This window comes from Azolla caroliniana, unplaced genomic scaffold (assembly GCF_043228905.1).
Source record: "Azolla caroliniana isolate FFs.n. ecotype wild unplaced genomic scaffold, voAzoCaro1.0.p SCAF_6, whole genome shotgun sequence".
Classification (NCBI taxonomy): domain Eukaryota; kingdom Viridiplantae; phylum Streptophyta; class Polypodiopsida; order Salviniales; family Salviniaceae; genus Azolla; species Azolla caroliniana.
This window is the reverse complement of record NW_028230441.1, coordinates 3,536,623-3,560,979: the sequence shown is the minus strand read 5'-3', so window position 1 is coordinate 3,560,979 and position 24,357 is coordinate 3,536,623. Positions and strand designations below refer to the sequence as shown.

The 24,357-nt window shown below is 39.9% G+C and overlaps 2 protein-coding genes across 2 annotated transcripts; one reads left to right on the top strand and one right to left on the bottom strand.

Annotated features, from left to right (window-relative positions):
* Positions 1-322: 322 nt before the first annotated feature.
* LOC147862639 (3-ketoacyl-CoA synthase 9-like) lies at positions 323-2,320 on the bottom strand. Its single transcript, XM_087320929.1, has one exon. It carries the CDS (start codon positions 2,095-2,097, stop codon positions 565-567), a length of 1,533 nt encoding a protein of 510 aa, XP_087177055.1. The 5' UTR covers positions 2,098-2,320; the 3' UTR covers positions 323-564.
* Positions 2,321-8,631: 6,311 nt separating this feature from the next.
* On the top strand, positions 8,632-11,044 carry LOC147862638 (CBS domain-containing protein CBSX5-like). Its single transcript, XM_087321729.1, has 2 exons — positions 8,632-9,100; positions 9,920-11,044. Exons 1-2 carry the CDS (start codon positions 8,679-8,681, stop codon positions 10,881-10,883), a joined length of 1,386 nt encoding a protein of 461 aa, XP_087177855.1. The 5' UTR covers positions 8,632-8,678; the 3' UTR covers positions 10,884-11,044.
* Positions 11,045-24,357: the final 13,313 nt, after the last annotated feature.

The following is a 24,357-nucleotide window of genomic DNA, read 5'->3' as shown; positions in this document are numbered from 1 at the left end:
ATGTGGACTTCTCCTTCCTAAACACTGGCCATGATTATCATATCAAGTTGAGTTTAAGGAACAATGGATGTGAGCGAGAGACGCAGTGGCAAGAAAGAAAAGAAATATGAGATTGTGTTCTCTGCAAGAGCATGTTAAGTACCAACACATATCTGGCAAAATGACACCCAATATTTCCTCTGCAGAGGATACATATGAGTTGGTCACATTTTCAACCCAATTCCTGTTTCACAATTTTACCATAACATAATCTAAAAAGGATAGCATGCCATGGCTGAGGAAGAGGAAAAAAATATATCAAGTTACATGCCACACAATAAACTGCCCACAAGAAGTAGTTAGCACTTAGATTGAGAGAACAAGATTGACATTAATGATAGAATTATAGGATAAACTTGTCTTTCCCCCATAGAGAAGGGGTGATATATAATCATTTTCATCATAAAAGTAACCAAGTAACAACATTCCTATCATAAGTAAAACAAGACGAAGTCTGCATATCCAACATTCCCAAATATCAGAAAACAGATCCATCTTCTGTCAAGATGACATCTTCTGGTTGATTTATCCAATAATGACTGGATAGTCTTTGATACAGTCCACCCAAGGGTTGTCGGAAGTGGCTTTCACAGTACGAAGGGCATGCCACACAGCACTATTGCATTTAAAGCCACTCCCGAATGCGATTTGCCAGATACGATCACCTTTCTTCATCCTTCCTTTCGCCTCGGTATATGCCAATTCATACCAAATTGAAGATGAGGACGTGTTCCCGAACCGATGAAGTGTCATCCGGGAAGGCTCGACATGCCTCTCGGAGAGTTGCAGATTCTTTTCGAGCTCGTCGATGACCGCCCTCCCTCCCGCATGGATGCAAAAATGCTCGAAAGCGAGATTAAAATCAGGTATATAGGGCTTCATCTTGATGCCCAAAACCTTCCTTGCAAACAGAGTCACAAAGAAAAGCAGTTGCTCGGACACTGGCAGCACGAGTGGGCCCAGGGTCGTGATATTCGTCTTGAGGGCATCCCCGGCGATAGCCATGAGATCTTTGGAAAGAGAAACCCCGAGTTGTCCGGTCTCATCTTGCCTTTGGTAAACACAATGGAATGCCTTATCATCAGCACCCTTGTGAGTTCTCACCGTATGAACGAGTTGATACTTTGCTCTTCTCCTCTCTCTTCCCTTATTCGACAGGAGGATAGCCGCACCACCGACTCGAAACAAGCAATTGGGTATGAGCATCGATCGCTCGTTGCCAAAATACCAGTTTTGCGTGATATTCTCCATACTAACAACCACCGCGTAGTTGTTGGGGTGTACTTGAAGCAAATCTTTGGCAAGGTCAATGGCAATAACACCTGCACTGCAGCCCATACCACCGAGGTTGTAGCTACGGATATTGCCTCTCAATTTATACTTATTTACGATCATGGCTGACAATGATGGTGTCGGGTTGAAAAGGCTGCAATTCACAATGAGGATCCCAATGTCTTTAGGCTTGATTAGGGTCCGATCAAAGAGCATGTCGAGGGCACCAAACATGACTTTCTCTGCCTCATCACGGGCGGCAAACATGGTGGGCTCGGGTGGCAACTTATGCATTGCAGGTGGCAAATATGTCCGCTCCCCGAGGCCTGATCTCTCCAATATCTTTCTTTGGAATTCTAAACTCTTGTCATCGAAACTTCCTGACCGTTCCGACCGATCCATAAAGAACTCGAAGGGAACCTTAAGGTCTTCCGTCGGCTTGTAACAAGCATAATCCACAAGGTATATGGACCTTGGCCTAGACATGAAGTAAAGCGTTGTGACAAAAACAAGGATGGTAGTGGAGGCGAGAACACTTACAAGATTGAATTGCAAGTTCTGCCAAAGCTGATACAGATCCTCTGGGCCCAGTCTGCCCACTTCTATCAGGATCCCAATGAGGATAGGCACGAGAAGAAGCTTCAAGAGATGGGTGATGAGATAATGGTAGCCTAATTTCACATACTTCAGGTTGACGGTCTGCAAGAAGTCCGGAAGCTTTCTTCCCGATGTAGGGGGGCTGATATGCACGGTGATGTCCTGATCTGTCGCGGTGGAGATCGCCATAGCCAAAGGGAAGGATGAGAGGGAGGGAGAGACCTGTGATTCTCTGCTCTGCTCTGGATTGGATGGTTAGGATGTACTCTGTCGTGGACGCCCGCCTTCGCCGTCGTCTTCTGCTTCCGCTTCTGCTTCTTCTGCTTCTGCTTCTTCTTCTTCCCTGTTCTTGGTTGAACGCGCTAAAAACGGTCATCAGGGAACGCAGAGCCGAACCGAAGCAGACAGAGACAGAAAGAGAGAGAGAGAGAGAGAGAGAGAGAAGAAGAAGAAAAAAGAAGAAGAAGAAGAAGAAGAAGAAAGCGACTTTTCACACCGTTCTTCTACTTCTTCTTCTTTGTATGTATTTTGCCTCTCTCTTCTATTTTTGTTCCTTCCATCGATCCTTCTTCTTCTTCTTCTTCTTCTTCTAGAAGGCCCTCCATTTTTAGAGGTGCTTCCCATTCCTCTCCTTCCAAGTTTGCTTTCTGCCTTTTGGCTTCCCGCTTTTCTCGCGTTCCCCCGTCTGTGCTGCCCTGACCTACATATATGAATCATTATGCATTTTTTTGGGGACGGGGCCGATAGAGAAGCGTACCCGAGGGTCTCGCTACTAGTTGACAATTCTCCAGTATCGCTTAGCCATAGCTTGGCTTGGCTAACACTTACTTCCTCCACTCAAACCTCATTGAGAGTCCCCCAGACGGATTCCATGTCGAGGTCTCGATCATCCTCTTTTGCTTTCTGTGCTCATTCTTCTACTTGATCCTGCTTGACCCATCTACTTGCTAGTATGAGACACTTTTACCAAAACCATAACATGCCCGAAAAGCTTCCCCGAGTAAAAACATTCAAAACAACAACATCATATGTATTCAAACAATATCAAAAGACACCTCTAAGAGAGGGCAACAAATACACAAACAAATAACTTAATCAAAAGCGATAGTATGTAATACCCCTTCTAAGACGTGACGAAGAATACCGCCTAACATAACATTGGCCATGGCCCATAATCCATAAATACATAGCATAATATTGTCCATGATCCATAAACAAAACAAAAACCATCATCAATGAAAATAATAGCATTAAGCAAACTCTTTTGAGGGCTTTTGGTAAATTAGAAAAACAATGAGCCTCAACCGATCAACATTAGACTCCCTTGGGGTATAATTCTATTTTAAAATTAGAATAAAATTGGACGCACTCTTGCAGGCTTAAACACGTAACATTTCATTATGAGTGCCAAGTTGTACGGAATCCCAGATGACAATCTTAGATCGACCCCTCCAATTCATCTCACATTCTTGGAAGCGCTTCTTCCAACTTCTCACGACCTCTATCAAGTTTTCCTTGGCATATCAACCTGAGATGGATGGACAAGTTGAATGAGTAAACCAAATTCTTTAACTAAATCTTAGTGTGTGGGTGTAATAAGCTATCAATAAGACTATTGAACTAACTTCTTGTCACTCCTTAAGTTTGCCTAGATAATAATATCATATATTCATCAATTGCCACAAGTCCATTAATTGTGTAACCTACATGATCCGTCTACATCATACTCATTTTTATGCCCCACAACCATTTCCCAAATTACTTGAGTTGTTGTGGAGAAAGTTCTTTCCGTCTCCGGAAAATATTTTTGCAGTTGGTTCCTTCCACGACATAGCACATATAGTTTCTTACCAATCTTCACAGAATACTAAAAGAAAGGCACTTGTTTTATCTTACCTTGAAATGACACTTTCCAATAAGTTCACCAGGTTCACAAGTTAATCTAGATATTGGTCTCCTTTCGATAGTCCAAAACCTCCATAAAAGATTCACTTTTGGTGGATTCGAATCTAATAACCAGTTTGATCCATCATTTGCTACCAACCTCACTTCTTTTTTCAAACAAAACTGAACATATTAGTTTTCATATGTGTGAAATTTAACCTACCATCATCATGTACATCAAAAGTCATAAAAGCTTCTTCCCTAATATAGGGTCTTACTCTAATCAAAACATCAAATGGAGTAAAGAAACCTATCCACTTATGTGTAGAAGGTCCAAATTGCACCTACATATTAGAAAAGGTGGCTTATATAGCTGATAATATTGTCTTTCCATGCCTCTTATCTTATTAAGCACTAGCTTTCTTTGATGTGTTGATCTATATATCTATTGCAAAATCCTTTGTTGGCCTACTAAAATAGTGAGGATCTTTATGGTAACATAAACCCCATTAAGATAGCGAGGATCTTTGTAGTAATATTGTAAGGTATTCCATGGCTAGTTAAGATAAAGACAAGTTTGATGAGGATTACAAGGTGTTCATAGACTCGCTCAAATAAAGTGTAATATATTCATATGCTTTGTAACTACTAACGATGAACAACACACTATATCAAACAACATAATTTCCTTTCATATGATGTTGTTATCTTTTAAATTGAGTTATAATAAGAAATTCACCATAACCATTCTCCATAACATTACCTCCCTTGATCTAAAGAAAAAAACAATCAACATCAAAGAACTTCAAGTTAACTATCGTCTTCCTCATATTTCAAGGGACAAGGTGCCCATGGACTTGCTTAGTTGTGAGAACCAATAAATCAATATTATTTACAGCTTCAGATATTTAAATTGTCCACAATTGTTGGATTGTTCCCAACTTTTCGTATGGGGGTTCTCATATGGCGTAAGTGACCGATTGGTATTTGTTTCCTTCTTGTCATAATCACCATTTGTTTAACAAGTTTGTATGGGATCCCTTTATTATTATTGCGTTCGAGTGCCCACCCTCCCGGTATGTGGTATGCTTGCGGTTCTCGGCTCTATCATAAGCGGCACATACGTTCCATAAGGGTACTCCATGGAGACCATCAAATGAGACTGCATTTCCCGTACCCCAATTTCTTGACAATGTCTTTGTCATCTTCATGTAAGAGTTGTAAGTAGAAAATACAAGATTCATATACAATCACATACGTGCCGAATGGTATCGATAGTGAAATAATATACAATGCGAATAACCTTGTTTGAGAAAACAAACGAGAAAGTGATGTGGACATGTTCATCTTCACTCAAAATAAATTATTGAGTATAATGTAGTTTATCTTCTCATTTGAGTTATGATAAAAGGGCCTCTTAGATCACTACCTAGAACATTATCTCCCTCGATCATGAAAAACTAATCAACACTAAAATGCCTCAAGTTTATTGGCGTCATCCTCATGAGCCATGTTTATGTGATCCCTTGCATTAACCTTGACTAATTAGATTCTATGAGTTGATGGTGCATATCATTTTCTGTTATGCCCCTGGAATTTGTGGATTTCCTTGTTATAAATATTGATTTGAGAAAAGGTTGTCAATGTATGATAAAATAAGAACCATGCACACTGTGTTATGTACATACCCACAAATGTAATCAAGACTCAAGAGTTGCTTATAAGGCTATCCAACATATTTTGTTAAGGATGTCTTTTTCCTAGCATTCATTGTATAGATCGTTTTGGTCTTGATCATAAGCATTGGGTCTTTGGATGTTACAATGCTTATTTTTGGCTTTCAATTTACGAATGATCCTTCATTCTATTCATATTGATTCTATTAGCAATGGCTAAGCAAATCTACTATTTTGCACAACATGTTAGTATGGCTACACATAAGCTGCAAGCATCTAGCTAAAGGGTTGAAATCAAGTCAAAGAATTATGATTGGGTAGACATTTAATAGCAAGTCATTCTATAAAATAATAGACTATAACCCGTACAATGTACATGTTCTATCAAATAGAGAAGATGCATTTACAACGAAAATAGAGCACTCTTCTTTTTTTTTATCGCCACTCTTATGTTATGGCCTTCTTATGGTCTATTAAAGAGAGGACATGTTTTTACTATAAAAATAGAGTACATTTTTTTTATCGCCAACCTTATGGCCTTCTTAGGTATGCAATCTTCATAAATTTCATCGACCAAGTGTGCCACGTTGATTGTTGTACACATTGCAAAAGATAAAGATAAAAGATTAACCATTACTTCTTCTAACTAATTGACATGAGACACATCATTGTCTTAAATCATAGTACGTAAAATTCGTGTTCGTCTAGCATAACATTCGTTTTCCTACGTTGGAAAACGAATGTGCATGTTATTCAAACATTCTTATGTTTTTTTCCCCCATTTTTTAATGTTTTTTCGTTTTTTTAGGCTTATTTACCTCATAATAAATAGTTAATCCAAAAGTATGGTATTTATCATTCTTTGAGGGTGTTTTTCTTACGCGAATGGTACGTGTGGTCTAAATACAAAGAACTTCACTTTTTTCATGCTCACTATAGTGATTTCATTGTCATGAACAATTAAAAATAATTTCAATAGATAGTGAGTAAATAGTAAGAATATATGTTAATGTTTGCCGACTTTTGAGGTATTGAAATATTTTTTGTTATAGACGTCAATTGTTAAACCTTCCATATGCAAGTAGAATAAGCTCATTAGAGTTACATGCAGGTGGCACCACAATCAATGTGTGATTGGAAGTGAAACCTAATGAGACTAACTGCCATATTGATGGAGACATAATATGATATGGTAAAATTAGATAATGAAAGGGCGTGCACCATGCACATATGAGCGAGGAAGCTTAAAAGAGCATGTGGGACTATTGGTGACAAATGTGTTGCATTTTTGGGTGGAGTGTACGAGGCCGAAGGACATACACACGAGGAAAGTGTGCACAAGAATCCCTCCCAACTCAACATAGCCAGCAAAATCTACAAAATGTTGATCTAAAAGAGCATGGTCGAGACTGTTATGGAAGATTTTTAGCATATATTGGTTAGTGTATTCTATTAAAGTGTTGTCTCCATGCTAAACAATGTTACATCCATACGGTGTGGTGTTTGTGGGGTGAAAGTTGGTGGTAGATATCGTGGATACTCTAGATTGCAATGTTATAGAAGGAAAAGGAACGAAACATGCATGGGAAGTGGTTGTGCGATGGCGATGGTAGAATTGATCCACATTGAGGCCAGAAAGAGAGATGGGGGGAGGAGAGTCATGGGCTTTAACGTTGTTGCAGAAATCCGCGAGTACGTGTAGGATCCTAGGTGGGACCACGGGGGTCTTGGATTAGGGAGTAGAGGAGAAATGGGAGCTTCGCTCAAGAGGAGAGGAGAAAGAAAAAGACATTAACATTGAACAAGAAATAGATGGAGGCAAGATACACAAACAAATTATATTAAGAATTCGCAAACGATTACAACCATGGCCGCATAGGCCAAACCAAACGATTACAAGAAACCCTAACCGGATGAGTAAAGAAGAAGAGTAAAACCCTAGACGAAACCCTAAAACCGAAATAGGAAGAAGAAGAACCCTAGAACTAAGTGGTATACATCTCACACTCAAAATAGGCAACCCCCTCTAAAGTGACCCCTCACTCCCTTTTATAGTAGTAAGGGGGTGAGGCACAACACAAAAAGGAGTGGTCAAATCCCCTTTCTTTCAAAGGAGAATATTTGGCCTCAATCTTAGGTGGAGAGATTGATGGGCCTTAACTCTTTGTCCTCTAGTTGTCCTACTCAATGCCCATTACTCCCTACACGTATGCTTCATGTACCTCTCTCTAGCCTACAAAGTGCACATCACCTTTATGCCTCTACGAACTTCGTGGTGCACCTTTAGCACCTTAGATCATTACCCTTCCCTTTACATTTTGTTATCTTATTCTCATTATACAAATTTACAAGTGCATGTGCAATGTTGCACATCCCCATTTTATTTGTCCCACCGTGGCCGAAAATCTTCACGACAACGTACAACCTAAGTTGGTGCTTCGCACACACAATCCTCGAGGTGAAAAGGTGGCGTGCGCGAGGTGCATCACGAAATGGACAAAGAAAAGGCGAAAAAGGGTTGTAGGAACATGGGTGTTTGAGGGAGGCAAGGTGCGACAGGCAGGGTGTGCTCTTCGTGAGCACATGTTTGGGAGAGCGAGACCTTAGGATTTTGGCGCATGGCCCTCCCCGGCCCCCGGATGTAAGAAGCACTATGAAGACACTGGGAGAAGACCAATGGGGAGAGAGAGAGAGAGAGAGGAACCAAGCAAAATGCACTTTCCAATCTAATGGGAGCATTCTCCTCCCCCCCCCCTCTAAAAACAGAGACACACACACAAGAGAGAGAGAGAGAGAGAGAGAGAGAAGTAAAAAATTACCCAAAAAAGAGACTAGAGGTAAAAAAAAGTAAATAAAACACACAAAATAGAACATAAGTAAAATGATGTAAAATAAAATTAAAGACAAAATGATTTTTCTTAAATATTATTTCCCCCCCCCCCCCCCTTTTTTTTAAACAATTGAGATTAAATTTAAATGATTTTATGAAAATGTAGAAGGAACAAAAAAAGAGGGTATAAAAATTAACATTTCCCTCTGTCTTTTCTCTGTCTGTATCTCTGTTTTCCTCTGTCCTGCTCTCTCTCTCTCTCTCTCTCTCTCCTCCCCTGCTCCTCTCTGTTCTGCTCTGTTCTGCTCCTCTGTTTTGTTCTGCTCTGTTCTGCTCTGCTTCGCCTCTGTCTTTCTGTCTCTGTCTCTGTCTCTCTGTATATGGCCATTGGCTTCCTCTCGCACGTCGTGGCTGATCTCGCCCTGGGCAAGCCCGCCCTCTCCTTCCTTCCTGCCTCCGCCTCTGTTCGCGACGCCCTGCGATGGCTCCGCCATGACCAGATCAGCGAGATCAGCGTGTGGGCCTGCTCTCACCCCCATGGACCTCTGCGACGGGTGAGCCGCCATGGAGCCGGAGCCGGAGCCGCAGCAGGCGTACGGACCCCTCCGGACAGCAGCCCCACCTCGGCCCCTGCAGCAGGCGTCAAGTGCGTGTGCCTTGGCAAGGTAAGCATGCTCCATATCATTTGCTATCTGGCTCGTGATGAGAACCTGCGGAACCCTAGCAGAGCTCTGCGTGACCCCATCTCCACCCTCCTCCTCGGCGCCGAATGCACAGTCCACCACATTGATCCTAATGCAAGGTACCCTCAACATATATGTCTTCTTCTTCTTGCCTTTCTTCTCTTTGTTGAGACTACACTTGAATTCACAGTGTTTTTCTTGGTTTTATGTATTTCTCCCTCTCCTGAAATTAGACACAAGAAAAAGAAAGAAAGAGGATAGTGTACTCACCTGAACAAATCTCATAGAAATAATGCACACCACAAATGAATGCTCCTTCCTTTTTATACACGTTGAAATTCGATTAGATGGTAAAAGAACTTTGATGGAAGTATGTACCAAATTTCTTTTTGGTTTTTTTTTTGTGTGTGTGTAAGTGTCGGATCCATCGCAAGTTTGTTTAATGTGCTAATCTAATGAATTGGAAATCACAAAAAACAGTTTGTCCTTTCTTTTTGTACATAACCAGCCTACTATTTTTCTAGTTGTTTTCTTTTTTGTCTTCTTGTCTGTATACATATATGTTTGATTTTTCTGGTGATATTTTAGCACCATATGAAAATGTCATGTTGGTGCTATTAATTGATCCCCATGAATGCGAACTTGATGCAGAACGGATATCGTTTTTATTGTATCAAGCTTTTGCAAAGCCCTCATCCTCTTCCTGGTAAAAACCATACTTTTGATTCAGTTGTTGATTATATTACCTACTGCTACTGTTTCACTTCCTTTCGAATCATTTCTCCACTAGATCCACATTTCTACTAAAATTCACTCATTGAGAGGATTTCATGGGCTTTTAAAAAGTCAATTTCAACAAAACTCAAGATTCTTAGCACATGGCTATTAGTGCATGCATTTTGATTTGCTTTCTTTGTTGGTCTTTGTTTCTATGGCAGCTTACTAGAAGTACTGGAACTTATAGTTGTCAGAGGTGCCCAAAACCTTGTTGTCCCGATCACAGGCCGTGCCACCCATCGTAGTGGAGATCTAACCCAAGTTGATGGTATTGATAAGCATGTGAAAACTCCTCGAAGTGTGGGGGGAGCTCCTATAACATTGCCGAAGCACCATGATGGGAAAGAGTATTGCTGGTTAACTAGAGAGGATGTGCTTCGATTCATGTTAGGTTCGATCGCGACCTTCTCGCCCCTTCCTGTGACGAGCATCCGAGATCTCAACATTATCCAAACCGACATCAAGACGATCGGATTCGAGGAAGATGCAGCCATGGCTCTCGAGATGATTGCATCTTCGGGTAACCACATGGCACCGGTTGCAGTTGTGGATAGAGCCCATGACAATGGAGACTATCACCGTGGGGCTGTCAAGCTTGTCGGAGACATATCATGGTGTAGCTTGCAAGGTTGTAACGAGACGGCCGCCTTGGCATTGGCTACTTTGTCAGCTGGGGATTTCATCCTGTACACACAAGATTGCAAAAACCCCCCGGATGTTCTTGTCGATCTCATACGTTTGAAAATCTTCGAGAAGTTACCTGGTCTAACAAATGGAGATGAACCGAAACATGGCGTAGCGGCTCATATTCGCCATGATTTTGAGATGTGGGAAGATTTGTCATCCTCGGATGATGAGTCGGGTGCGTATAGTCCTACGGGACCACACGAACTCTCACAAAAGTGGCATTCTCGGTCTTTGAAAGTTGGGTCCGGTGCAAAAAACCGAAGTGGCCCGATCTTCTGCAACCCCGGGAGCTCGCTCATTGCGGTCCTTTTGCAGGCCCTCAGTCACCGAGAACATTACGTATGGGTCACAGGAGAAGATGATACCCTTGTGGGTGTTGTCACGTCTTTAGATATTTTGCGAGTTATGTTCAACCATATCAATGCATATAGAACATAAAACAAAATTAAAACTCTCCAAGGCTTCCTAGGTTTGGTATTTATTTTAAATGGTGGAGTCATTTGCTTCCACATTTTCATCGAGTTGTCCTTCCTGGAGAATCCCCCAAATCCCAGTGTATGTACAGTTAGTTCCCGATAATTTTTGTTTTGGTTTTCATATATTGATTTTGATGTGTTTTAGTTATTTAATCATAAAATTTGTGTTTGAAATGGTCTAGTGAACGCTCTATTATGTCTTTTTCATTTGGTCTTGGAGTTTGTTGATTTTTTGTAGTCTTTTGAACCTGACGCCTACTGTTTTCACTGAAACACAATGCCTTGAAAATGACTTCTAACCATGTTTGTTGTACATAAAGTGATTTTGTGGAATGCTCAATTAATGATGAAATGATAGTTGATAGCTGCCTTAATTAATAAGAGGCTCCATTGTGGGTGCCACAAGTTTTCTTTGTAGTGAATGGTGGCTAATAAGCCCAACATGTTCTTCTTACAAGGATCGATGATAAAATAAGTCTTCGTCATCTTATAGTTGACAACTATTCCCCAATAGAACCTCTTAAAACCATCATCAAAACGTGCACAAAAGTCCTTGATGAAAGGGAATGGCAAACCTTTTCCTTCCACATGGGTGTCAGTGTATTGGCCAAGTCTTATATATATTACTTGGGAAGAAGATCGAGGTCAAAACATAAGAAACCATTTATTTTCCTTTGTAAAGGTTCTCCAACGTTTTTCCATGAGCCCGTCATGGTTCACTAACCAAAATTAAAAAGATAAGTTATTATGTAATGTTTGTAATGTATATATTTTAAGATAAAAAAAATAGTTCTATATTTTTCAAAATGTGCATGTAAAACTAGCAACGTCTCCCACCAATGTGGCCACCATAAATATATCCATCGTTGTTGTCTTTGCAATTGATTCCTCTCCCTTACTCTCTATGTTATGCAATAATTTACAACAAACCAATCTTGTTGGAAGTAAGAGGTGACGATGCAAATCCAATGTTAATTTAATGTCAACATGCAATGAACACCAAGGTTTGTGCTTCATAGTTACGTATGATAATATGGAAACAAATGTGGGAATTTTTATGGTGGTGGTGGTGGCGAAATGAGGAAGACGTGTCCCTACAAGAATTGTACTTCAAAGACTCTTTTCTTATTTTAATTTTCGGGACATATTTGATTGTATTAAAGAAAAATGGCGTGTACATAGCATCATTACGTTCTTCATGGGTCTACCTTTTTATTATTTCTAAGGGAGTTGTACCGGAGCACGTCCCCTTTCATATAAAGATTGTGGACAATGTTTTCCCTCGTTTACAAGGGAAACCTCCCCTTCTACCTGTTTACAAGTCAAAGGTTACGAATCACGATACATACTTTAATATAAGTATTGTCCACGTGAAATGTGTGTGTGCATTGCATACCCATTTGGAAGAGGATGAGGATGGCAATGTTATGTATAGGATTTTCACACTTTACACTTTTGTTTTGCCAAGGTGGCCAAAGCAAAACCTTAGAATATTTGTGTTGAGACAATAATAACAATAGATCACAAATTTGACCCGAGGTAAATGAGATTCATTACCAAAGGCTAAGGTTAAAATCCTTTGGTTCACATTTAGATTGAGGCACAAGGAAGTGTAGAAATAATTAGGTAAATCAATGTTACACTCAAAAGCTTTGATCAAGAATAAAGGGAGTCTTGGATAGAAATAAACATAGTGCAAAATGAAGAAGAATTTTCACAGAATAAATGTTTGTGTTTAAAGTAACCGTGGTTCATGGACTCGAAAAGTGTAAGAAATAGCTCAACAATGAGCCACAACTCGAAAGTAGATGACGTTTACTCATAATGCCAAATAAAATGTATGTATATTTACCTTTCTCAGATTTTCCATTGTTACTGTGACAACTATTTAATTTTAGATGTAGATTATAGTAAAAACTTTATTGTTTCTATCTTCTTTGTATTGAGGAGGTATAATTGTATGACTACCTTCTTTACCCGAGGTGATAGTAAGTGGATCTTGAGCATTCCATTGGGACCTTTTGTTCTTTTTCTGTATTTGCAAGGAAAAATAGAATGTATATGCTGTATATGCCAAAGACATGTCACTCACATCATAGGTGACTTGTAGCAACGTGCCCAAAATGGTTGCAACACGTTTGACTCTTTAGATCCAATCTTATTGATGATTAGGAAAGCCAAAGATTTATACATTTTTTTGAATTGTCAATATTATCACTGTTTTGACAAAATTTCAATGTTTCTAGACTCTTTTTTTTTATAATACGAAAAAAATATTGTGCTTGTCCCAAATACATAAGATCATTGAATTACAATAGGCAATATTAACGAGAATGATTATCAATCTTTTTCTTACTACATTTAATGTAGGGAGAAAACAATGAGTTTTTTTTGGAAATATTTCTAGAAAATGTTGCTAATCATTGGGCATATTATTGTTGTGGCTGCATTCTAAAGTATAGTCGGAAAAAACTTTAGTTGTTGCCTCCTAATGTAGATTCGCGACAGTGACATATTGATGAAGTCTAAAAATGTTAATGGTATATGCTTCATAAAGTTACCATTAATGATCATGAGACCAAAATTTACTATATGGAGATTGATTTGTCTTCGACAAGAAAAATGAGCAAAAACAATATCATTGTCATTTAAGAGACAATGTTGGCAACAAAATGTAGTCATTGGAATAGTGGACAAGCACTTCTCGGTCTTTATGGGTCTTCATTTTATGAAGGAATTCCCATAAATCTTGCAAGTCAACATCCAAGTTTTTCCTAGCCCATGTCTAATTTAAGTAGATTTTGAAAACATTCAACCTCAACCATCTATGCATCTATGCAAAATATGCGTTGAAGACTAATTGAATTTCGTCCCACGTTACTATAGAGTTTGGGTAGTATACTTTTCCACCACATGCACATTTTCCCTTGTTACATGATTTGGATCTAGTCAAATCATTGGAATTCATCAAATTATTAACAAATCAAAATGTATGGTTTGTCCAACAAAGTTCGAGTTAACAGATCTAGATACGTTGCAAGATTCCACGATTGTTCAAACAACTTTGTGTTTTGAAATTGCTCACAATTGGATTAGCATTATTGTTACGATTGCCATTATTTATAGCTATAGTGTTGTTATTAAACATATGAATGCAAGGTTTCGCATGTTAATCGTTTTGATCATTTGTGGATAATTTTGTTGCATGTGTCATGTGAATCCATGGTAATTTACTTCAAAATCTAGAAACATAAATATTAGCTTCTAATGAGCGAGTTATTCCAAAAGGAATTTATTTATTTTAGGAGTCGAGAAAAATTAAAGTGACAACTCTCTCTCTTTTTATTTATTTTATTTTAATTAGCTTACCCTAGTGGTAAGTTGTTTTTTAAGAGGCCAAAATGGCCTCTTAAAAAACACTAATATTTCTCTTTCTTTTAACCCCTTGATTTTTTTTGTGCATTAGTGGATTGAAGACTAATATTTCACTCTTAATCATTATTATTGTAATTAGCTTACCCTAGTGGTAAGTCAATAATATTTCACTAGATGCCACTATGGAATGTAGGGGTTGAACCCATGACCACCTGGTCTCCATTGGGCAACCTTACCAACTGAGCTACATCCATCTGGGAAATATATTTCTCTCTCAATAAAACCGCGCTGTATATATATCTCTATTTCACTAGATGCCACTATGGAATGTAGGGGTTGAACCCATGACCACCTGGTCTCCATTGGGCAACCTTACCAACTGAGCTACATCCATCTGGGAAATATATTTCTCTCTCAATAAAACCACGCTGTATATATATCTCTATTTCACTAGATGCCACTATGGAATGTAGGGATTGAACCCATGACCACCTGGTCTTCATTGGGCAACCTTACCAACTGAGCTACATCCATCTGGGAAATATATTTCTCTCTCTCTCTCTCTCTCTCTCTCTCTCTCTCTCTCAATATAACCACGCTATATATATATCTCTATTTCACTAGATGCCACTATGGAATGTAGGGGTTGAACCCATGACCACCTGGTCTCCATTGGGCAACCTTACCAACTGAGCTACATCCATCTGGGAAATATATTTCTCTCTCTCTCTCTCTCTCTCTCTCTCTCAAAATAAAACCACGCTATATATTATAAAACACGTCAATATAGAAAAACAAACTAGATGACAATGAAATCCTCTTATTTTCTCTTTTCTCTTTCTTTCTTCCTAATTAGCCTACTTTAGTGATGAATTTTAGATCGCTAATTCTAGGTCTTGGGTTTGAAACCCAATTTCCCACTAGTAAAGGAAACGTGCGGAAGCTTGGAGGACTGACATAGTCGGTTGAACTGGACAAAACAATATGACAATTAAGTAATCATAGAGTTGGAGATGGAGACAAAATACACACAGAAAGAGACACTATAGAAAACAGAGAACTATATTTCAAAAAATTGTCGACCCATTTACAATGTGCTCACAAAGCACCTTTATACAAAAGTGCTGACACAAGTATAGTCAGCTCATTCATGGTTCTGACCATAGTATGAACCATACGTGCATTCGCATTCGTGAATGTTTCAATCATTTGAGTATGGTAAACACTATCCAAGAATGGTAAATACCATACTTTCGGATTAACTATTTATTATGAGGTAAATAAACCTAAAAAAAGGGAAAAAAACAAAAAAAAACCTTAAAAAAAGTGGAAAAAAACAAAACAAAAAAACACAAGAATGTTTGAATAACATTCGCATTCGTTTTCTAATGTAGGAAAACGAATGTTATGCTAGACGAACACGAATTTTACATATTATGGTTCTAACATATGATTGACCTATAATATTCCTAAAACTATATTAGGAAGACAGTCCTATTCAGCCCCACGACCCTACATCATAACGGCTTATAGACGATTCGACTTCTTGTTGAGCTTGCCTTCTCAATACCACCTCTATGTTACTCTATATACATATTCTCTCTCTCTCTCTCTCTCTCTCTCTCTCTCTCTCTCCAAAAAAATAGTGTATGCATTAAAACAACTTAACAATACAAAACTCCTCCCAATTCCAAGAAATCAATGGTTCAGAAAGTCTTAGGGCAACTACCCTTTCTTAATTCCCATTATTAAAGTATATTAAGAAAATGGTTTTTGCTATGATCTCGTAAAGATTGATGCACTCAAAGGTGGAACCAAACTAGATTGAGTTGCCACCACTCACATCTAAAAGCAAGTTGGATAGTCAAAATCGGGCTCCTCGAGGACTATAAAAAAAATCTACTCTCTCTTTTATTATTATTATCGTAATTAGCATTACAAGCACCAATATCTTGGGTTCTATTATATACTTCATATATATCTCTTTTAATTCAGTAGATGCCATTGTGGAATGTAGGGGTTGAACCCATGACAACCTGGTCTCCATTGGACAACCTTACCAACTGAGCTACATCCATTTGGACTCTCTCTTTCTTTCTTTCTCTCTCTCTCTCTCTATGGGGTGGAAGTATGGGGCGGTAGCATCCCTAAATCTATGTGGAAAAACTTTGAAAATGTCCAAAAGCATTTTCTTACCAAGTTTCTACAAGTTAAGAAACAAACGCCCTACACCCTCCTTCTCCTTGAGACGGGATCACTTCCCATTGAGATCATGGCCATGGAAAGGGTTGTTGAATACATGCTTAAGGTTCAAAAAAGTCCCTCACATCGACTTCCTAGAATTGCGTGGGAAGCAAGCAAAAAGATCCAAAAGACGCATAAAAGCAAAATTTTGTGTTCCGATTGGATGCAAGATATAGAAAAATGGTTTGGTAGATGGGATGCGAGAGACTTGCTTCATGATGCATCATTAGATTCCTCTGTAAATGAGGCATTTTTGCAACGCCAATGTATCATGACATGGGATAAATGTGGAGGCTCACGCTTCACACATTATACTACACGTTGCACCTAACTACAAAACCATATTCTTTGCGGAACGAGGAAATTGTACACATCCATACATGTTAGAGCCCATACTGTTATCTGCCATTCAAACCATTGCTACCATGCGACTTAGCTCACATGCATTGCGATGTGAAACAGGGCGTTGGGGCACAAGTGATGAGAGTGGCCGACTATGCACACTTTGCCCTAAACAAGTTCGCGAGTCTGAGTATCACACTTTGATACAATGCTCTACCTTGATCATATTCGACCATGCTTTCCACATCTCTTCGATCGAGCCCAATCTTTGCATGAATTCCTCTCACAACCACAATGCGCACTCTCGATTGCAACATTCATTGGTAAAGTTCTTGAACATCGAGAGTCACTACTCACTTTCACACGTATCACGTGAAATGTAATATTTTTGGTCTCATAGGTCATATTTGACCTCCAAAGACGATAATATAATCTATCTATCTCTCTCTCTCTCTCTCTGGGTGAAAACATAGAATTATATTAATAAATGTGTGTAAAAAACACTACTTACAATGGCTGTGACAATGGAGTATGGTTACCCACTAACTACACTACATCGATAGTGGAACATGTTGATTTGCTAATAGGCAAGAAGAACACTCCACTGAGGAAAAAATTTCCACTTGCCCCAATAAAGAAAATTGCCACATTAGTACTCCCTTCAACTTTCGTAGATATCCTTTCACTCCATGTCTACCATCGAATACAAATGTTCCAATTATGACGCAATCCTCGATATCTTAGAAATAAAAAAATGATCTCCATCTCTGATTTTGGGTCAACATGTGTAAATTGTGCAAACACCCACTATCTAGGTGTCAAGTAACACCATGATAAAACTTGCCAAATTAGAGAAATGTAACTCTAAATCTAACAAACAATCAGACATTGTATAAATCAATGAGTACTATCTTCCATTTGAACAATGCAAAAGAAGCATTTACCCGTTGCTAGTCCACGACGCTTTAGAGCTAATCTCAAAGGCAATTCTCCAATCAATAGTCTCCAAATGAAGACCTTTGCTACAAGTGGCAATTTAGAATGCCAACTACGTTGAAAGATCTAACACCACCCATGATCATATTTGTGTATTTTCCATTCTTCTTCAGCCTTAGATGATAACCATCCATGAGACTCAACAGAGCAATGATACAAAAGATTAGTAGTCACTTGTAACAACGACGTTCGACCCTGTAAACACCAATCAATCCATGGTTGATCTCCTATTTGTAGAGGTAAGGAACCTTGTATCAATGCAATATTTTGTAGTTGTTGCCAAATAAACCCATAGTTAGGCGGGATGTGTAATAATTGTCGTGTTTCAACAGACTCCAAAATTCTTTGAGATGGAGCCTCAACTATATTTCCCACCTCTTTGACCCCCAAATGAAACAAACAATTAAATTGAGAACGCAATCTCCCCTTACCTGGCCAACATAATAATCAAGAAGATACAAGTAACTCTTTTTGCAAAGAATTACTGTAATGCTCTTTACTAGATGATCATGGTTTCCATACACATAACAAGAGTGCTTCTTGCCATGAGGTAACCAAGTGTTGAACACATGAAGAGCCCGGAATCGTAAGTGAAATACATCCATTCAATAATTGCCACCATGAATCCTTAATCGTTCTCCTCCCATGTGTTAAATCCTTGTTCACATAGATATTAAACAATAGATATCCATGGTTGTGAGTTTTAACACATGTCTTGTAATAAGGAAAATCTACGAGCCATCACATGCATAGATAAGTTCAATATTCCAACTTCCCCCAAGCACTTAGGGGTTGTTAGATGATTCCACGCAACCCAAGTGATTCCCATCTTATCCCTCTTCTTCCACAACAAATATCGAAGAGGTTGCAAAATATAATGCAAAGCCTTCTTTGTCCATGGCAACAATGGCAAGTAATATAACATCATGGGTTCCATGCTACATTGTACAACCTTCAAGTGTACATGAAATGGCCAAGATTATGACTAGTCTTCTAATACATGAACTTATCCCTCAACTGACTAGACATACATTCAATCAATGACCATTTGTAACATTCATTTCTAATGGATAGCCCAAGTGTCGAAAAATAGAGCTTTTCTTCACCACAAATCCTTGCCATCCTAAACATTCCAAATCCCTTTCAATACATTATATGAGACTAGACTTCCTCCAATTAATATGTAAGTCGTAAGTCAATTCAAATTGGTTCCATAAAAGCATCCCCTTCTCAAGATTATGTTGTGAGGCTTGTAGAAACATGAAAGAATCATCAACCAAAGCTTGTGCTACTAGGTGCCCTCTAGACAGAAGGTGTAGACCCACAATGTCACCATTTGTTGCAAGCCTTAATAGCATCACTAACAAGGGATGAGTAACAATAGCAAACAACAATAGGCTAAGAGAACATCCTTGACGAACGGATCTTGTGCGGGCAATATTTGATGCAACTCCCCCATTAAGCATTACTCGAGACACCGCAACTTGTCCTAATAAAAATATGAGGCGAGACATATGAGGTCCAAAACCCATTGTATGCATTAACCCAGAAATAAAGGACCAATTAACATGATAATAAGCTTTCTCCAAATCTAATTGCACCATAATTAATTCTTGATGAGTGTTTCGAGCATAATCCATGACCATTTGAACATTCAATACATTTGCAATATATTCCTCCCTGCAATAAAACCATATTGGGCAAGATGTATCAACTTTGGCAAATACTTTTGTAATCTATTTGCCAAAACCTTTGTAAATATCTTATACAATCCCCCCCATCAAAGAAATAGGTCTCCATTGATGAAATGATTCGGGAGATGCCACCTTTAGAACCAATTTAATTAGACCAACCTTCCAAGTTACATACGACCAGAATCCCAAGAATGTTGAAACATCAAAGTTAAGGGCCCCTTTAAAATGTTCAAATATTGCTTAAAAACTTCATTTGTCACGCCATCCCAACCAGGACCCTTACCACTAGGAAGATGCCTTAAAACCGTGTCCACCTCATCCTTAGTGAAATCCGCATCCAATTCATGACTAATGAAGTCATGCACAATACATCCAACCACATTATAAAACTCATGATGTGCTCTACTCACATAATTTGTCATTAACAATTGTGGGCCAATCAACTCCTTAAAATAATGAACACATATGTCAATTATTGTAGTAGGATCCACAATCAATTCATCCCCGTGCTTCATGTTAAGAAATAGGTAAGTAATTAAGCAAGGGTTAATTAGTACCTAATTATGTGATTAGTTGATAAGCGGAAGATTAAGTGATATGTGTGTGTATGTGTGTGAGAGGAAGAGAGAGAGAGAGAGAGAGAGAGAGACACTTATGCACAACACAAGATGGGGGATGAGTAACTATATTAAATTAGCATTATCATCATCAAATACAAAAATACCCACAATGAGGTATATATACATCTCATGTGCAAAGGTGCACATGTGTGAGTGGAATATAGGTACTAAGGTGTAAGTCCTATATTAAATGTACTTAGGAGTGGAGGATCTAGAGTATCCCACTTAAGTACAAGGTCCTATTTAAGGCGTTATAGTCAACACTTCTAACTAGATTCTATCTAGGTAACTACAAAGTTACATGGTTGACTAACTAACTAAACTAAGTTGAGCTTGATCTCTCAACACGCCCCCTCAACCTCAAGTGTGAGGCGTCCGACATCCTCTTTGGCTTTCCTCGGCTTCGTGTGCTTTCGTTCGGCCTTCAGCTTTCTTCGTCGTGCCAATCTTGATTCCTCCCCCTCAAGCCGGTGACGAAGGCTTGTAGTGTGTGGGCGAAGGTTGACTAATTCAACCCATTGTGGGTTACGAGCCGCTTCGGTGGAGCTTTTGGGCTCTTGTTCGGCCGCTACCTTCATCGCGAAGGCATAGTGATGGGCTATGTACTCGTTGTAGCCGTGCCGAGTGACGGGGTTCTTAGCTCTAGATGAGCGTCGAAGTTTTTTGCTTGCTGATGTGAGCACCTTCTTTACTCCCCCCCTCTGAGCCGTACGTGAAAGTTTCCCTTCATACGGTTCGAATGCATTCCTAGAGGCCCGCCCCTGTAACGCGTCTGCAGGCACTTGGAGATGAAGGGCATTCCTGGTTCATGCGTGAGCGTCCATAGCACCAGATTTTGGATTGATTGGCGGCGATCCGGCTGGCTCATTTTCCGCCAGCACAAACAGAAAAATCTTTTTGCTTGCCTCAGGCCACTTACCGCGTGGCCCGCGGCGGGCGGAGAGCGATCGTGACCAGTGGAGTCAGAACGTGCACTACATCCGTAGCAAACAAACAAACAAACAAACAAACAAACAAAAGGGATGTAGTTCCGACGCGCGCGTAGGTTGAGGGCTTTCATCGTGCGTGCGTGCGTGTGTGCGTGCTAGGTTGTTGGCCAAGACTAGTTACTAGTCCGCCAATTTCTTTCTAGATCTCCATACTTCCGTACCGTCACAATCTTATGAAAAAAGGCGGCAGGTTGTTCATCTTTCTTAGAGCGCTGCTTTGCCCCTCTGTGCTGCTGCTTAAAGCCTTTAGTGTACGCATGATGGGTACACCAAAGTCACTGTCTAGTGAGGGAGCCGATCCATCCGAATCATGGTCATCGGGGTGATCGACTTCGTATTCGGGCATCTGACCTTTGCCTTTGTCCAAGTTCGTACTTGGCCGCAACGTGCTTGGGTCACGTGGGGACTTTTGTGGTCCACTAGGTTTTGTCGTAATCGGACTTTCTTCGAACTTGTGTTCGAAGCGATCTTCAACTTCTACGTCTTGTTCGGCGGATTCCGGGTTGAACGGAGTCAGAGTCGAAGTTGTCTCTGATGCTTGTCTCGGTTTTGAGACCTTTGGCATACATTGTCGATTTCACCTCGTTCGAATCAAGGATGAACATTCGGCAGTCTCTCCGCCCCTTAGCTATGAGTCAGCCATCTTTCTCAATGAAACAACCTTTGTTGTTCAAGCGGACTTGAATGCCTTGCTCCACGATTTGGCCAACCGAGACCAAATCCTTCGTTATTGTGGGCACGTGCAAGACATTCTTGATGCAAGTTTGCTTGGCTTCTTTCCCGAATGGGACATTGCCGATGTGCCGAATGGGGTGTGTGATGTCGTCTCCCGTCTCTATGAAGCCTTGTCGATCCGGTGTACGCAAGTCATTGAACCACTCCTTGTGGGATGTCATGTAATGTGAGGCACCGGAATCGTCGAACCACACATCTTTTGAATTGGAGGTGCTTGCGGAGTTGGAGGCCGTCATAGAGTGCACTCTATGCCTCATTACGAACATTCCGCCACGGTCTCTGTAGTCGGAATTCGTGGCGTAATTTGTAAACATTTCACTACGATCATTGTAGTCGGAATTTGATGCGCGATTCGTGAACATTCCACTACTATTGTCGTAGTCAAAGTTCGATGCATAGTTTGTGAGTTGTTGACTTGTTGAAGCCGACTCAGTTCTCTTTTTCCGACACTCCGCCTCGTAGTGGCCGATTTTGCCACAATAATTGCAAGTTGCGGGCCTCATTTGCCGACCATGTTTGGCATGGAAGCTTCCCCTTCTTCCGAAGGTTCCTTGTGTCAAGATTCGAACTCTTGACACGACCATGTTATAATCTAGTATTATGAGTTAACCAAGATATCTAGTACATAGTTATGTATGTAATTGGTCCTTATTATTTTGCTAGCATCATGTGCATAGTTGCTCCCTTGTAGTATTTACACTTGGCACATGCATGTATACCTACATGCTCTATTGTAGATTCACATGCGTGCAACAAGTATGCATGCCATGTAGTATAAATAGAGTTCACCTTGAAGGAATTCAAGGTGAACAACACCAGTTATGGAGTCTTTCCTTTAATACTATCTTCTTTCTTGTCCATTTGGTTATCTTCTTGCTTGTCTCTTGAGCTTATGATCCGTGACACCTTGATGGCTTCCGTGAAGGTTTGAGTTCCCTTCGTGTGATGGGTTGAATTGACCTCTTCTACCGCCGTGACCTCCTCCTCGGCCACCATCCGAATTCGAGAAGAACATTTGTCCTTCCGACGTCTTGCTTTTGGTTTAGACGTGGTTCTCTTCGACCAATAGCATTGATTGGAGGTCGAAGAATGAAGGAGGGTTTTCTCTCGCCAATATTATTGTCTGTAATGGATCGAATTGTTGTGCAAGGCCGCCCAAGCATACTTGAACCATCTCGTCTTCGTTGACGTTTATGTTGATGGAGCCAAGTGAGTCGCAAATGCTCTTGATCTTGGCTGTGTAGTCCGACACGGACATGTCTTTTTGTCGAATGTTATTCAACTCTTGTCGGAGTTGAAGCTTTCGGGCGGTTGTGTTGGCGGTGAACATTTTCTTTAAGTTCGCACACGCTTCTTTAGGCGTCTTGGCGTCTCGAATATGGCTAAGCATGTGGTCGTGGACACATGTTGCCAAGCAATACATGACTCGACTAGCCGCTTGCTCCCATGTTGCGTAGTCGGCGTTCTTTGAGTCGGGTCAATTTTCTTGAGCGTCGTTGATGTAGCTCCAATACCATTGGCTGACGAGGTATTGGGTCATCTTGTACTGCCAAGATGAATAATTGCTCCGGTCCAACTTTTCACTAGGGAGCAAGCTACCCATTTGTGTGTTCATGTTGATTGTACTGTCTTCTCTTGTTTTGATTTTCTTCCTTCGATCACGTACACGTGCTACGTAGCGGCACTACAGTAGCCAATAGCTGGATTTTGTCGTCGGCGTCTCGAACACATAATCACGGAGTCGGGTGGGCTTAGTGGATTTTCTAAACCCCACGCTCTGATATGATGTTAAGAAATAGGTAAGTAATTAAGCAAGGGTTAATTAGTACCTAATTATGTGATTAGTTGATAAGCGGAAGGTTAAGTGATATGTGAGTGTATGTGTGTGAGAGGAAGAGAGAGAGAAGTACACTTATGAGCAACACAAGATGGGGGATGATTAACTCTATATTAAATTAGTGTTATCATCATCAAATACAAAAATACCCACAATGAGGTATATATACAACTCATGTGCAAAGGTGCACATGTGTGAGTAGAATATAGGTACTAATGTGTAAGTCCTATATTAAATGTACTTAAGAGTGGAAGATCTAGAATATCCCACTTAAGTACAAGGTCTTATTTAAGACGTTATAGTCAACACTCCTAACTAGATTCTATCTAGGTAACTGCGAAGTTACATGGTTGACTAAATAACTAAACTAAGTTGAGCTTGATCTGTCAACAATAACCACTCAACTTTGTTTTTCCATATCCATAGATTGAGTTCCTTTATTCTTAGGGCCCAAACCTTGAAGTGAGACCTCTTTATAACCTGTTCTAGATGATGTTCCTTCATCCATAACAACCACAATATCTGAAACACCAACATCTCTCCCAACTCCTTTCTTACCATTCCCTTCATTAGGAACATCTATAGTTGAAGGATAATGACAAAG